At 40.5% G+C, this 17399-nt stretch overlaps 2 protein-coding genes across 3 annotated transcripts; one reads left to right on the plus strand and one right to left on the minus strand.

The window, feature by feature from the left end:
* Positions 1–399: 399 nt before the first annotated feature.
* On the plus strand, positions 400–6570 carry LOC306706331 (uncharacterized protein). Of its 2 annotated transcripts, XM_079173364.1 has the most exons (11): positions 400–535; positions 852–967; positions 1676–1766; positions 3011–3473; positions 3664–3736; positions 3890–3956; positions 5124–5271; positions 5454–5514; positions 5619–5749; positions 5870–5959; positions 6398–6570. In XM_079173364.1, the coding sequence occupies exons 1-11, from the start codon at positions 450–452 to the stop codon at positions 6416–6418; spliced, it is 1347 nt and encodes a 448-aa protein (XP_079029490.1). In that variant the 5' UTR covers positions 400–449; the 3' UTR covers positions 6419–6570. The 2 variants fall into 2 exon arrangements, with proteins under 2 accessions (XP_079029490.1, XP_079029489.1); XM_079173363.1 differs by lacking the exon at positions 6398–6570 and having other exon boundaries at positions 5870–6339.
* Positions 6571–6768: 198 nt separating this feature from the next.
* Positions 6769–17388, minus strand: znf644a (zinc finger protein 644a). The gene is made up of 6 exons (XM_079172885.1): positions 17291–17388; positions 12548–15062; positions 11423–12013; positions 10652–10777; positions 8542–8644; positions 6769–7736 (listed from the first exon to the last, which is right to left on the minus strand). The coding sequence occupies exons 2-6, from the start codon at positions 15057–15059 to the stop codon at positions 7541–7543; spliced, it is 3528 nt and encodes a 1175-aa protein (XP_079029011.1). The 5' UTR covers positions 15060–15062; positions 17291–17388; the 3' UTR covers positions 6769–7540.
* Between the last annotated feature and the right edge of the window lie 11 nt (positions 17389–17399).

Here is a 17399-nt window from a genome sequence, read left to right on the forward strand (position 1 = left end):
GAAAGCTGTGATCATGTCATATGATATTGTACTTTCGTGGTACATATTTTCAAACACAAAAAGTTTAACCTACAGACACACATACACTCTGGGGCCTTTGAGGCCTCCTTCAGGAACCTGAGAGGCCTCCAACTTGTCAACTAGTTTGTGCTATTTTAATTATTGTTTGCGTATACGTAGGTCTTTCGTACAGAAAAACTGTACCTAATGCAGAAAGACTCATTTAAATCTGCTTCAATAGCGGCCCTGCAGCTAATTGAGCTGTTCAGGACACTAACATACAGGTGTTCGTGTCCGGATCAGTTAAAAAAGTACAGCGGCAGGTCCGTGATGTATTGCAATGTGCTGCCATCTGTCGGGAGATGCCATTTGTTTATTAACCAGCAGTTTGTAGGTGAACGAGCCTCACATCTTGTATGTTATATCTGCTCCTATAAAGCAACCAAATAATGAATCTTCAGAATGACTTTCCGTTAAACCCTTTAGCAATACCTAAAGGAGGAGCTCCAGAATACACACAACTGCCGTTCGGAAGGTAACGTAACGTTAACGTCAGTGAATGTGTTGAACGTTCATTTATTTGAGAAAGTTTCACATCATAAACGTCGAGCAAAGCGCCCGTTGTGTTAGTTTCAAAGTCTGACAATGTGTTTTTGTTCATCACGAGACTAACTGCCTCACGTTGTTTTCAATAAACTGTTCTGTGTGAGGCTACTAGTTAGTTAACGTTATATCTAGCTAAAGCTAACAGCACAACATGCTAAACGAGCTAACTTTGCTCGCCTGGTTCCCTGATGTTAGCATTCATGTTCAGTTCAATGGTCTCAGCTGTGTGTTTCTGTGATGAACAGAATACCCCGGGACGTCAGAGAAGCAATGCTACACATCCCAGTGAAGTTAGCAAACCACACACACAACAGTCTGTCTGGCATGGCTGCTAACACACGACCAGCCCAGAAACGTGCAGGTAACTCCAGTGCACATCGAGGCACACCTAGAAACAGGCTCTCGGGATTAACACCGTATGAAGCCATACCAGTGGTTTAGCATGTCTAATCTCATTCACTTCAAATTACTTGGATTTAACAATACAACTAACAATTTAACAAATCATGCTGCTGTGTTGTTTACTGTTATTACCTGATTTGATTCATTTCTGTATGATGTAAACATTCTTATATAGACAGTAATTGATCACAATGAATTGATCTTTTGTTCATATTTTTGGGCAATTAGAGAGGTACTTTTAGATAGATGGCAGGAGATTGGGACAATCGTGCCTTGCTCCTTAAACCCAGGGCCACTAGATTGCCCCAGTCTGTTGTTGAAAGATGAATACAGTGCATCTTTCTCCAAAATTAAGTGTGCACTATAACTGCATTAGCATGCAGTAACAATGTAAAGCTGGCCACAATTAATGCAGATTTTACTTTGATGGATAACTGCTGACTGCAGAAATCAATTGAAACTAATCTCTGCCTGAAACTGTAGGAAAAGATGTCTTTCGATTCCTTTTCCAAGTCATCATTTGGGATTATTGTGTTAATTCGTGTCCCAGTAACTAATAAAAGTCAACGGAAATGAACCTTCATTGTCGTTTAGCTGTACGTATAGCTAACTGTACTCCTTCTGATCTGACCAGTTTGTCAAAATATATTTTGTTGTCACTTTACAGTGAATCATTCTGATGATAAATGGAGGTCTTCATTCAAACCATTAGGAAAACAACATGACTCTCTGGACGAAAACACTGACAGTCCACAAAGGTAAGCCAGTCCGTGATGTCTACAGTATACTGACACGGGGCCTTTCTCATTTCTCGATTTCGTGCCGCCTCGTTCCTCGATCCTTCGGTATGTGACCTGGAAATCAATCTCAGTGCTACAGCTTGAAGGATGTCCCAATTCCTAAAATACATCTTGAGGAGCGAGGAGGCATGTCTGACGAGCCATAAGCGAGGAAACACCTTTGCAGGAGTCTTTTTGGCACTCGTGGCGAATGTAAGAGGCATGACGCACAGCTGGAATGATCTCAAACCATGGCGGGACTCAAATTACTATATCAATAACAACATTCTCTTTCATTCAGCACTAATTTGCTCTATTTCATATTGTCATATAGATAGACAGGACTGTGTCTGTGTGTATATAATATACATCACTCAATCATATGTCACTCTTAATTTGTACGGTACTCTTCATACAAACATTCCATATGTGTGTTAAGTAAATGTATGACAAACATACATTCTTGTCATATTATGCAACTTTTTGAATTGAATTAATAGGAAATATTGTCATGAACACTGTTATGCTCAACTGTACAGACCGTAGGATACAGTGGTATAACAAAAACAAAGAACAGCTGATGCAGCTGTGCCACACGACATTTAAGTGATCTAGCTTTAAAATGACGGCACATAGTCAAAGATGTCTGACTTTTTTAAATACCTGTTGCCTCAACGCCTCTTGCCTCGCGTCTCTTCCCCGCCTCCTCAGCTCGCATATCCCATGGGAAGTAGTAGGACGGCAAGGAAAGGAATCGAGGATGTACAAACTGGGAAATGAGAAATGCCTAAAGTGTCAGGTAGAGACTAACGTCTCCTGTCTGCACAATCCAGGACGTCCCACATTTGAGCCTTTAACTTTGTCTTGTAGTGACTTGCGCTGAAATATGGGCTGTCTGAAGGTGACCCCGTTATGTATTATTCCAGGTGGCACCTTGAGGTAAAAGTGCAAGTTGCAGGAAAGAAGCAGTGGATCAGTGTGAACTCAAAAAGATGGACACAATTCACTAAATGTGCACAGCCTCTTGAGTTATATCTTATTCCAGAAAAATATTTTTCTCCCCATTCCCCAACAGTTCATGTAGTTTGTTGGCACATTGTTAGTGTATGTAAGCATTAAGTGGTTATTGGTATCATCCCCGTTTATAAATGATCTATGTAATAGTAAATTGCATAACACACAGACCGACACACGCACACTAATCCCTCATTTGTCTCCGTCAGGGTTGAAATGTATGATCCTTACGACCCTCCCTCGTCAGACTCTGAGCACGAGATGCTACACGCCCAAAACCACAACAAATCTCCTCCTGATGAGGATTACGACCTGGAACGCGAGTGTTCGTCTCCAAGTGGAGGCTTCCGTAAAAAGCGCCGCTGGGGGTCATGCTACTCTGAGTCAGTGAGCCACCCCCTCGACAGAGGTGACTTTAGCCCTGAAACCAGACCCACCCAGAGTGAAGGTCTCAGTCCAGGTCATAGACTGCCTGAAGAACAGGCTTATAGCCTCAACACGGAATCTCTTGATCAAACGGGTTATGACTCCATTAGCAGCCCTCTGGACCACCGGGTCTGCAGCCCTGACAGGCTTATTCACGCCTCCTCCGCCCAACAGTTTCCTGCATGTTATGGAGGAGAGAGGATCGACGGGGAGGAGAGGATAATAATCCCAGAATACGAAAGAGAGGTATCACCAATAAGACTGAAAATACCACAGTTGTCATGTTTGTTTTCTGAATTACAATATTTATACAGTTTGCGTTCTGTGGTTATATTCAATTTTGAGATGTAGACTATTACAGCATACTGGCTCTGTTTGTGGTACTCTGTTATTCATTTGAACTAATACTAATTAAAGCCTGTTCTCTCCTTTGTAGATGAACACTGCTGATAGATTATCCCCTCCCAGGTTACAGCAGGACTATGAACAGTTGAAATACTTGGGAACAGGTAAATTGGTGTTATGTCTCACCATTTTAAATGAAATATAGTAGAAGTTAATATAAATATAGGAGAAACAGTTCTTCATATGTGTCATGTGTACATGTACTGTATTTCCTCTGTGAGCCTAATAATAATTCTGTGTATAATATTGTTCTACAGGACAGGACCGCGTCTCACCTTCCACAGAGGATCCAAGAAACGGGAGCATAAATATAATAATGGACAAGTAAGAACCAAAGACACAGATTGTTTAAAGATGTTACATGTAGAGTATTCACATCACGCTCACCGGCCATAGAGGCATCAAGGACAGCCATGGTCACATTTTCATCACGTTTCATATTGTCCTCTGATACAGTTGGGCTACAAACGTGCAGCACTAACTTGTGGCACAAACGTAGAGCCTCAACCGATATAGATGGACGACACACTTCACTGCCTGTTTGCACAGAAGCCAAAGTCGGTCCCAGTAGCTTGGTGTGCAGCATCAGCATCAGGATTTATCACTAGTATGTTGTCAAGAAGAAGGAATCCACACAACTGTGTTCCTATGCTGGGCTAGTTGTTAGCTGTCATCAGCTAACATGTTAATCGTATTGCCAGATTGAATGAACTAGTTGTAAATCAAATATGTCAGTCACTGCACTAAAGAACACATTGTGGTACAGTGTAAAGACCAAGGTGAGAGAGAGAACATAGTCAGCATCGTGCAAACTAATAGAATTTCATAACAATATCTTTACAACTTTGCTGGCTTTGTTAGCCACTGTAGTTGCAAAGCTTCAACTTACTCTGCAGCTAAGCGTCACTTCTGATCAATTCCTGTTTGGTCAAGGTGAGTTTGTTTAAATAGCTTTATAACCTGATATGGATGTTTTAACTTAACTAATTTAGGAATCTTTTGGCTGTTAGTTAGTCTTACGAACTGTCACTTTAAACTTGTATGGTGACTTTATGCCGTTTTAAAAGTCTACTTTCTGGTTATTTAATAGTTTAAGGAGATCTATCAAGCTTATTTTGAGGTTCATACTAGTAATTTGGGGTTTCTTCCTGAACATGTTTCAATAAAAAAGCCCAGTTTGCTCTAATTGGTCAGTGTTGTTTACCAATCTTCTGCATCTGTGCTGTCGCCGTCTTCACAGCGTCACTGCAGCCAGAGACTCACTAGTGAGTTTAGCAGCACTTGTGTAGCATAGACATCACAACCAGGATGGTTAGTCCTGACTGCTCGTTTAAAGGCACAGTTTCTGAGTACGGGCTGTGTGCATTTCTCCGTGGATTGAGCATTTTTCAGACATTCACAATATTAAATAGCACCTAGACTTGCTTTATAATCAAGAAGACAATATGGGACCTTTTTATTGTTCTGCAACACTTGATGTTTTTCTTTAAGGAGACCCATCACTTGTGACCTTTGTGATGTTGTGTTAGCCAATGGTGGTGAGCTGGAGGATCACTTGGAGAGCAAGAGTCACTGGGACACCCTGGAGCACATCCAGCAGCAGAATAATTATGATGATCTGGCTATAGCCTTCCTACAGGTAAGATGATACATAATGTGGTTAAATACTGCACATCCTGTTGACGATTCCTGGGTTGAATCCCCAATCTGTGCAGTATTGTCCGACTACTTCCAAATGGTTTATATATATATAACATAAACAAATGTTGGTGCATTGGTGCTCCTTGGTTGGTGATGGAAGTCTTTTTTTTATGTCTATAGGAAGTCATGCAGTATAAAAGCCATCAGTGCAGCCGAGCCATAGAGGATGGTACACTTCAAGGTAAATATCTTTAAAAGCTGTGAGCGATGCACACTGTCTTGTTGCAGTATTTTCTATTCGACACAAGCAATGTCTGAATACAGCCTGAACTTTTGTTTTGTCAGCTCTGGAGGAAAATGACCACATGACAAAGATTGAAATGTTCCACTGTGCAGCTTGCAGTGCCTTCGTATCCACGTCTGCATCCTCCGTGCACACCCACATTACTTCTCAGGAACACCTCACCAACATAAAGGTAACACTGCAGTAAAGTAGCATAACACATTATTCATTTCCTTATCTGTTTATTAAACATTGGCCCGAGAAGGGATGAGTTCAAGAGATGATGATTGTGATGCTGATTGATTTCCTGAAGGAGTTTCAAGTGCAGCAGAGACGTTCTTGCCTCGACAAAGCAGAAACCATGATGAAGGAGCTGAAACCTCAGTTTGAACACTTTCTGAAGGTATTTAGCAAAACGCAGTACAACTAATGGCATCATGGAAAAATGAACAGAAAGAACAGAGCCTAGAAAAACAGGGAGGACATTTCTTGGTAAATATTTCCTTCAATTCAGAATTTGCACATGCAGAATACTTATTTAATTTAGTAGATCATTCTCTTTCTTACTATTTCATGTATTACTTGATTAATTTCCTGAAGTAAATAGCATTATCACGTTCATTCCATTTGTATACATGTGTGTAAATGGCACTTGAACTAGGGACTGCTTGGATACAATTCAGTTTTATTTCCTATTTAGTACACTTTATATGATTAGTAGCACAAGCTAATAGTACCCACCAAGGCTACTAGTGTTTATTATTAAAATGGAGTGCATTTGGACTACATCACACTCCTCGGATGCAGCGATCAGATTCCTTAACGTTTTCTTTTCTTTCAGGGCGGCAGGCCATTTGAATGATGGAAATCGTTGGAAGACTCCAAAATACTGTTTACACTGAGAGGCTGATTTAAACATCAGCCTCACATAAATGCTGCAGCGCCACTAATGTACAGTAGATTGCTAAGAAAGTATGTTGATCGTGTCATTCAGGATTTGTCCAAATAAAAGAGGCATATTGTTCTCACAATATGGATTTTCTTGTATCTTTGTACACAGTCGAGCACTCCCAGGTCATCACCATTTGGTCATTGTGTCATTTTCTAAATGTACAGATTCAATGTTTTTATAATGTGTGAAAAAAATGATTGAAAAAAAGTCAACTTGTTTCTTTTTTTAATTTTATTTAGAACACAAATGTTTTAAGCATTGTATCTTTGTGATATAGTACATTTAAAATAAAATTATTTGAAAACAGTATATTTAAACATTAAATATAGGTGACATGTATGAAGGGCTTCGTCAGCACTGGCTGTGCTGAGTGTCTTTTTCTTAACCACCATCAGTTTTAATTTAGTTTTTGTATTAAACAATGCAGTTATTGAAATACTATGAAACACTTTCTATGCATAATAAGTTTTCAGACAGTTTTCTTTTCTTGTACAGTAGCTCACTTTTCCACTCGATTCCTGAAACTGGTAATTGTGAGCTTTCAGGTGCCGTCATTTTCAGTCGAATTCGTCTCACCAACTCTGTGGCTTGAAAACGGAGACTGTGGGCTTGGATTTAAACGTGGTTGCAATACAAAAGAAACATGATTCTATGTATCTTTAAAATGTGAATAGTGATACAGAAGAGCGGTGCTCCCAAATGTTGACAAAAACGGACTCAAACCATGAGAAATCTGAGGTAAAAGTTGTCTTCATTAAAAATGGATTCCACACTACATTACTGCATAAAACAAGAAAACAGTCCGTCCATTTGGAATTGTATTTCCCAAAAAATGGACCAAGTATAAACAGAAAAAAGGAATAATATCCCAAATAATTAACTTTTTTCATCTGTCAAAACATGCACAATATCTCCAACATTGAGCAATATTGTACTTTTGGCCAGTATTTCATTGAAAAAAAAAAGAGTGAAAGAACATCCAATGTACATACACATACAGGTCAGTGAACTCTAAAAAGGTCCCCGTTGGCTTCATGAAGCAGCATGTGTGGCTGTCAGAGAGCTGTCTTGGTCAGTCTTGAGGGTCGGGGGGTCCGCGGGCAGCAAGGCGACCTCTACCATGCTTAGCCCAGTGTGAGGGACACTAGTGTTCATAATGTGTCTCTGTAAATGTTTGATCCAGTCCTCCTGGACCGACAAGGGACCCTGGAAGACGAGGTCACAGAACCTGTCAAGAGGAGAAGAGATTGAACATAATAGATCAACACACAGGGGTTTTGAGCCGCGCTTAGCAGCATGTCTAGGGATAGGCACCACTTTGATCCAGACTAAAATTATTGGATGCCATGAAAAGCTGCACAGGCCGTCATGTCCCCCTCGGGATGAATTGCAATAACTTTGGTGATCAATTCATGTTTCATCTGGTGCCACCAAGAGGTCTAAATTACATTTTTAATAATAATTTGGTCTATGATCAAATACCAGCATATTGTTATGATTCCAATGCTTCCATTGGTGCACATAAACACGAGAGTTAAAAAAGAAAAAGGCCAGCCAAAATCAGAATTTCACTAAATACATTGCTTAGGTTTAGATTAAATGTATTTTTTAGACAAACTGTATAAAACAAATTATACTTATTTTTAAGACAACTGCTACTACTGTCATGTGCAGTGTCCATTGTGCAACCAATTTGTTTTTACCGAGCCTCTGCTGTTTTGCCGCCTTTGTTTAGATTTAGTTGTTCCAGTTTTGGTTCAGCTGTTATTTTACAACGCACGATCATCACAATGATTGTTTGGGACATATCATTTCACTCTCCGTTTCACCATTTGTGGGCTACTCTAGGCCTCTCAGTCATCTAGGCAGTTTTTGTTTTACAAATAAAGTGGATTGGCAACAGAAGCAAATAGACCACAACAATTACCCAGGGCGACAGGGCAACAATCACAGTTGAAGTCTGTTAGACTGCAGATGCAATATTATCCACCATTTAAAATGACTGAGTATTATAAACAAAATACAAGCACTACCTGCAGGTGAGCCTGTACATTTCCTCTGGAGTTTGTGGTAAGGGCAGTGTCTTCTTCTTTGAGCCAGGCCTTGAGCGTTGCCTCCTTGCTTTACAGTCAAATACTGAAAGACAGAATTAACTTTATTACTTACCAGCACTACCTTTGAGATTACAGCACAGCCTTGCTAATTTAAGATTTTTAAAATGGACACAAAGTGTATGATAACCACTAAAATGTTAGGATGTTGTTCAGTGAAAATTGTCACAGTCAGTGACAGTTTGGATTACTGGACCTTACCAGCCTTCACTTTATTCATACTCGTGTTTTCGCCTTGTGACAGTGAGGTGAATGGTCTGTGTCTCTTCTGTATTGGCCCAATCCAGTGTAGCTATGACACAAGGCCTCATATATAAGTGTGTTGATATGTGACCGAAGGAAGAGTAGGCCCTGAAAGCTTTCTGCCATGAAGAGGTCGCTCCTCCCACAGATGCGTCCACTAAGCTCCACAATTAAAATCTTTCCAATATCTTACTTGCTGACGCCCTTCTGGATCCTTACCTTGGGGAGGACACAAATAACCACTGGTACACTAATTATAACTATAATTTGGACATCACAACCTCTTGTGGTATCTGGCCCTACAGACAGCTTTGGCTAAAGTTATCTTGAGGTATCAGTCTGAGATTTCTGCTGACATACCCACACAGTGGAGGTGAATGGATTTCATTCGTCAAAAACCGAAACAGTGATCAGGTTACTCAGGTACAACTGAGTAGGCAGAATTTACCTCCATTATGCCTGATCAGACAGTTTTTTGGTCAGAAGATCGAGTGAAGGAAGTAATGGCTGAAAAGTCTTCTTTGTTTCTTGAGATTGTAATGAACGGCGATGAAGCGTTATGAAAACTGTCCTGAGTAACTGGGACGTTATTTCTGTGAAGACACACTGCTGTTTACCTTTTCCTATAAATAAATATAATTGTTCAAAGCTTTGAGCAGGACATACAATATATACGTGTTTAGAGGAGGATTTATGAAAATCTGCAACTTCCTGCACAGCAAGTTAAACTAGCAGTAGCATGAACTGACTCTTCATATGTGAATGTGCCTTTGCTACAATAATAATTGAAATACTGCTGTTGAACTGCTCTCATGGAATGTGTTTATTTGTTCTTGGATCAATGACACTATGCCAAGTATTCCTGTCTCTTTACAGAAAAAAAAAATATCTATACCCTGTGAATGACCACTAGTAACGATGTTGAGCAATGTTTTGTTTGTATCCCGAGCACACAAGTGATGTGGCACATCATATTCCTGCCAATGGTTTCATGCTCATCCACTGATTGACAGTAAGTGTTGGTGGAGGAAGAAGAAGAAGACTGCTAGCTAGACAGTATGAATAGAAACAACGCAGGTTTTGACATATTAAAAAAATACTGATTTATAAGTGAGGAAATCTATTCAATACGTATTCAGGCCTCAAGGTTACACAAGACGTGCTTTGATGAGAAACTGTGAATGTAAACACAACTGTGGTTGTTTACATAAAAACATCACAGGGTATCCTTTAGGTAAGTTGATATAATGCATTTCTGTCCATTATATCAACTTGTATAATTTATTTCTGTGCCTAAAGTTTGGTCCATGCGTGTGTGAAATTTTGGGCCAGTTTAGACAAATTTCCCAGTCTGAGATTTTGAAGAACTCCGGTACGTTCTGTCTGTTCTGAAAACTCTATATTGTTAGAGCGTTCAAGTTCCTTATTAATAGAAGTTAAATTAGTATGAGTCGCTGGTGCAGCAACAAGGATGAGAACCTTCACTGGTTTTCCCACCTTCCAAACATTAACAATTATGTTAATTGGAACACGTAACCAACCCAGAAACACCACTATCAGGATTGGATCCTCAGGGTCGAAGATGGAGGGGACATTTACTTCAAGACCAAAGTTTTGATTTGCTGAGCAATGGCATATACCATTTTATAAATAAATGTGATTTAACTCATTACAACCAATGTATTTATCAAAACACTGCTTGTGGATAATTATGCTACAGATTGCTACTATGCTCTTAAAGTGGATCTTTTCATTGTCTTCAACTTAAACTGTTGCTGATGACACTTACTGTTTCCGTCATGTAAGGCATTCCTTTTTCGTTTTGTGTATGCCCGGAGGTGATTAGACAAGCTAACTCCACTGTGGAAAGTTGCATTGCAGTGGACGCAAACCTTCCTGTTGAATTCACCTTTCTCTGTAAAAAGACACAAAATACAAAGAAAAACAAATAAGTGAAATCGTGAATAACATCGTGTTTATTTGTTCCCTTTGTTTGGCAAGTTTATAATTCATAAAAGTCCCACAGTGTAAGATTGAAAATAATATTTAAAAATGTCTTTGTTCCATATAACAAACTATGAATGTACAGTATGATTCCTGCTATTCCGCTATTAAGGTTAGTGCAACATGTTCATCAGTTTAAGCCACATAATCAGAAAATATTTTGACAATGTCATTCTATGCCTTTATGCTGATGACACCTTACTTTAACAACACATACGATCAGTACTCAGATATTTGCTCAAAACAGCTGCTGCAGATGTTATTGTCTCAATGTGAGTTTTAGAGTAAACATTTTAATTACCTCCCCCGAGCCTTCAAAAGCTGATGCAGGATATTAGTAGTAGATGGTTGTCACTTATCTTATCTTTATTTTTTACTTTTTATAACCTAGTCTATACACAAACATGAAAATAGAGCCAGACCAATATTAGAAAAATTGAAGTACACTGCTTATTAACTGCATTCTTTATGTATCATGTAAGTTCTAATCCAGTTTCTAAGTGGAGAATTCCACTTCTAGTCTTACCTTCTGGTTACTACTGAGGAAGTTACTTACCGCATAGCGAATTTGGCAGTGAAGACGCAAGTCTTGATCCTGAACTGTGCTCATTGTTTGAAGAAACTAACATGTTTCTTGACATGTGAGAAGACCCCTTTATTCTGCCGTCTTCCTGACACTTCCTCTTCTTCAGAATTCCGATCAAGGCAGTCGTCCCCGAGAGTGAATGTTTAACATCCAACTTAGTGTCTAGTTGCTTTTTTTCAGATTCCATTTCCACTAAAGAAAACGTGGGCATCAGTGCTCTGGCATCAGTGCAAACGCTTGGAAAATAATTACTTTTTGGGATTCCAATGGGTGACGGCGTGAAATGATCAACATTGGACACCTTTGATGAAGCACCATATTGGAAATGGTTCCGTCTCTTTCCCAGAATTTGAAGTGCCCGCTGGAACTCCTTCTTGTCGCGCATCAACTCCCGGAGTAAAAATAATGGGGATTTGTTTTTTGTTGCAAAACTTTTACCAAGCTTTTTGAGGTGGCCTCGTATGTGGTTGGACTGTCCAGTCCTGTTATCAAATGAGTCCCCACATAACGGACAGGAGTGAATGCTCTTAACAGTCTCAGATTCTGACTCCAGCTGTAACGCTGAAAAAACAACAAAGAAAACGTACAATCTTAAACACATTTTAACTTTTTTTTAAGTACATTTAACAGAAAACTACAGTTCAAAGCTTGGGTTTTATTTCCGCTCTCTTGTCCATTGGAGGTAGAACCGAAAGTTAGCACACCAAGAATGTCTCCAATAATCTTTCATTTCATAGAAAAAACAAAGTGTGCACGACTATGTTCAGTACCTTAGGTAATAGTTGACTTAAGATGTTAGTTTGTAAACTGTTGGACAATCATTTTACTGTTAGCTCTTATCTTTTTATCAAAGAACTGACTAATCTGGGGTTTGTTTACAACCTGTATGATTGTCTGACCCCTTGTCGTTTGTTGCCCTAGTGGACATATTTTTAGAGCTGATGCCACGTTCCAAAATCTGAGGAATTACTTGTTAAGTTTAATGCTCAAAAATAACATATGGCATGGACTGCCAGAGTCCTAAAAATAAAAGCCAAGTTGTAATGAAGCGTAGATTCCCTTTAATAGAAGAACATGCAATAAGTACGCAATTACCTTTTTTCAATCTCCGGAACGCTGAAATCTTTCTTCGAATTCGTGGCCTTCTGTCTTGAGATGCCACCTGCTCAGGAGACACTACATGGCGTGCATTGTAGCTCAGTCCGACCCGGTGAAGATGCCCTCGGACATGATTGGACAATCCAACACCCGATTCAAAGACTGCAGGACAGTATGGACAGTTCTTGCTGCCCGGTTCCAACTCCAAATCAAAATCCTCTGTGAAGTCTTCACTCAGTGGTACTTCGTGGGAGTCAATGGTTTCTTGGAAGACTTCCGTTTCTATGCATTCTTCTTTGATTTCAGGGTCGGTTTGGTCTTGCTCTTCAGTCTTTATTTTCTCAAATAGCCTTTTAGACGCCTGCAGGGCACCCCTCATGGACATTCTTCTGCTATAGGTATAAATTATGTTTTGTTTTTCTTTCTTGATACCGTTGTCAAAAAGGTCAGTGTCCGCATCTGTATCTGTATCGTTAAACTGGAAAATGTCTTTTTCTTGATAGTCAGACAATTCTTCTTCTTCTTCTTCTTCCTCCTCCTCTTCTTCTTCCTCTTCTTCGTGGTTCATTCTCTTGGGACTTGGCAGATGTTTTGGTAAGATGAAGCATGAAGCTTGGTCAGAGGTGTTGCGATATGGGATGGACATCTTCCTTTTAGACGGTGACTTTCTGACTGTTGACTGATCTATTTCGGCAGCATTGGATGTCATCCTATGGCCATTTGGAGATGAAGCTGAATCTTCAACCTTAATAGTCAATGTTCCTGGCAGCTGATCAGAGTCATCGTTGTCACCTTTGGAATCTTGAACAGATGTTCTGAGATTATTGCTTTCCTTCCTCTGTTCTGGAGTTTTCTTTCCATGTCTTTGTCGGGACAGGAGAACATTTATGGATTTGTCCAGCTTTGACTCTGTTAGTTGAGACTTGAGACCTCTCTTAATCTTGCTATTTTTGAATAAGTCTGAAATGTCATTGGAGTCGCTTGGTGAACAAGCTCTTTTGGAGGGGATCTGATTTTTTATAGAGATTTTAGATGTAATCTCTGCATCTTCTACAGGAGTCTTATTAGTAGGCACATGCTGCTCCTTAGACGGTTGTGCATTTTTCTCACTATGCTGTTCTGCTTCGTTTTCCTCTAAAGTTTGTTGATGGCGGCGCAGAAGGTGATTCTGAAAAACACTTTTGCTAAAAGCTCTATAAGAACAAATGTTACAGGAGAAGATTTCAGAGTCATCGTCATCCTTCTGGATTTGCTTTCTAACAGTAATAACAGTATGCTGCATAATGTTATGTCTCCTAAGATCCGTCTCACTCAGTGTCCTGAAGCTACATTTGTCACATCTAAACTTTCTCTTGTCCTTCTCGTGTGTTTTCGCATGTTGCACAAATGTGTTTGGGCAGTTTGTAACAAATGCGCACTGAGGGCAGAATAGCTTCTTTTTTTCCTCTTTCTTCTTTTCATTCCCGCCTTTGTTCTCAGTAAGTCTTGCCGTTTTTTCTTTGTGGATGGACATGTGCTCGATAAGTGAAACACTTTGTCTGAAGGACTGTCCACATTCTCGGCATATAAAAGGCTTTGGCGAGATATTTGGAGAGTCAACATGAGACTTTATATGACGATGCAAATGATGCTCTTTCTTGAAAATGAGCTTACATTTTGAGCAAGGATAACATAATGGCTTCTCCTCTGAATGAGAATTTATGGTGAGCCTCCCCTTCAGTGGTGAAAGCCCATGACCTATACTGTTGTCATGAGAATTTCTTGCAGGTGCATTGTAAAGAATTTCCTTGATGGCCTTTACAGTTCCATTGGGATACGTGGAAACTTTCCCTGTTGGTGACGACTGTGACGGGGAGAAATTTCTTGAATTTCTGACTTTCCTGACAGGAATGGAGTCTACTTGGTCTTCAGCATCAGACAATTCTTCAGATGACTTGTGGCTCAGTTCAGGGTAAAGGTCTTCTGAGGGATCCACCATGACAACCATGTCCATTTTCCGCTTCCTTCTCCTTTGGCTGTTGGCAGAAGAGACTTCATCTTTAGGTTCCTCACCAGGTGAATCGCCATGGTTCTCCCACAGAAACTGCATAAACTCTTTGTGAGGGTCCCAATGAAGGTCACTGGTGCTACTAAAATTATCCAATGAGTTCTCAGGCGAGTCTACATCAAAACCCCAAATTCCTGCAGTATCAATTTCCTGCACAGTTTTTAGTGGGGTGATGCTCTTTGCCTCCTCTTTCTCTGTGGAGATGTTGTTGAGTTCATGGGCTTGTGTAGCCTGATGCGAAGACGGTCCATTTCCCAGGCCAACCGGAGACAACATATCTGTGTTTGACAGAACATCTAGAACACTGTTTTGTTTCAGAGGTTTGCCGAAAGAATCGGTGCAACAGGCTGAATCTTGTGCCATTCTCACTGGCTCTTGCAGGAGTGTGAGGGCATTGATCTCAGGATCCGCATCTTTGTCGTCTTCATCAACACCTGTCAGACATGACATTTCAGCTGCCATGACCTGAAAAAGAAAAGTAGATCCTTCTTAGATAATCCCTAACCAAAATGTGTTTGACTACAAAACCAACAGTTATCACTGTATCCCAAGAGTTAAATGTAAACCTTTATAACTTTAGGCATAGCCGATCAGAGATAGGCGATATCTCTGCACAGTAACAGATAACTGATCTGGGTAAGGTTGATGCTTTTCCATGTTAAAATTATAAAAGTCTAATTACCGCCTTTGTAATATTCTCGTGACTACGGAATCTTGCCTTGATAGTTTCAGGGTTGTACAGTGTCGTGAAGGCACAAAGGATTGTGAGATAAACAGTAGACAAATGGTGTTTGTGTTACAATGTAATCTAGCAGGAATGTGTACTTGCATGCATTTGATTGGTTACCACAGCACCTTGTTGCATAACCCTGCGTTGTTTTGCCGGAGCCCTCTATGTCAACGGACTGGCTCCATTCAAATGAATGAATTGGCGCTCAAGTCGATCTCAACAGGGCCTTTAAGAAAATCTCTACATTTTTGACACTCCATGACCCTACATCGCCACCCGGAAATGTCAACTTTGGACACAAGATATCTTATAATCTAATGGGTGCATTGCCGTGGCCTTTTCTTTGTTGTTGGACCTGGAAATTGTAATTTTAAGGTTTGTCCACCATGCAAAATTATCTTCAAAGCCTGGCGCTCTTCCTGGGGGCTTGGTCAGGCCATGTGTGTGGATATAAGTCCTAGAGTGTGTGCCCCACTGGATAGCTAAAACCGACTGCTCTACACACTGCTTATATGGCGGCAACCCCTAAACAATGCAGTCCCAACACACGGCGTCGTCACAGAAGTGTAATGCCTATCCTTTGGTTACACCCCAGGTAAACACCAGCCCCTTTCACACACAGCCCGTATAAGGCGGGACAGTTGCGCCATTATTCCGCCTCGCTGTTCAGTATGAAAGGTACGAAGGCGGATTGAGGGGACGGAGTTGTTCTGCCGATGAGCCAGCAGCAGCGGGGGTAGTCACAGAGCTGAACCGACATCTGTGTGAAAAGGGACAGCAGGTGCGGCGCAGCGCCGACACTGTTGTGTTAAACGTCGCGCCTCTTTTGCCCCCGCGATGTCAGGGTGCATCACCCACTTAGGTGGCATTGTGCCGCCGTTGTTTGGTCCAATGTGAAAAAGCAAACCCAGATTAACCGCGGACGTTCTTTACAGCAGTATTGCAGAATCTCAGTGTGAAAGGGGCTACTGCTAGCTTTGTCAGCACTGTTGCTGTTGTTTAGAGTGTTGGTGCTGTTAGCACTGTTAGCTGCTAGCGCTGTCTCAGCTGCCACCGTGTTGAGAGCCCATTGAGGCAATCCCTCAATCATAGATATGCTCGTAATTTGGAATTTAGCACATTCAAGGAAATTACAAGGGGTATATTTCACTGTTCTCTGACATTTTATAACAAAACAATTGGCAGATTAATCAACCTGATTAGATTATAATTAAAACGTTTAGCATGCGTTAGGCATACCAGTTATATTTGGGCATTTATAAGTCCAATATTGAATGTTACCTACGAGCTACAGTTCCCAATAGGTAGTTCTTAGTTATTATAATGTGCTTTTATGATGTAAAACTAAATTGTCTAGTTACTTGCAATGTCTCCAGAGTTATCTTTCCTGACTCATACAGCATTCATTGAATACAAAATAAATATGGCTAAATAGAATACACACTTGACACTTTGATAAGATAATTAATTGTGGCCATTTACAACGGTACAAGGTCGCAAGAGTGAGAGGTCTGGGATTTGAAGGGCAATAAAACTGTCATACCAAGTGAATGCTCCCGTGGCAGAGAGAGGTGTTAATAACATTTACACAGCGGCAACAAAAACTGCAAAGAGATGGACCTCGTCAATGGCTTTTGATGAGCGGTGGTGGATTTTGTACAGTTACAACTTTCAACACAGTTATATACCAGCCCACAGCAGTTGGGATGCGTTTCAAAACGTGCCTACATACAGTGCATATTCGATCATTTATACTATGTGCTGTAACGGTATCGTTGCATATCTTCGGCGTTTATGTCACGCTGTGTTGTTGGATGCTGCTCTTGCTGGAGCTGCAGACCGTTCCATAAGACTGTTCCATAGCCAAACCTATTCGTGAGGTTAAACTATAGCTCATGACAATCGTCCCTCGCTACTCACTACACAGACATCAACAACATGATGAAAAACCAACAAACGTTACCTCTGAGCGGTGCGGATGGAGACAGGGCACAATTTAAACGCTGCATTGAATAATTTCTTACTTTCGTCTTCCATCTATTTCACAGTCGCCATTTTCCGTGGTGGTCTGG

The sequence above is a fragment of the Pholis gunnellus genome (assembly GCF_910591455.1).
Source record: "Pholis gunnellus genome assembly, chromosome: 14".
Classification (NCBI taxonomy): Eukaryota; Metazoa; Chordata; class Actinopteri; order Perciformes; family Pholidae; genus Pholis; species Pholis gunnellus.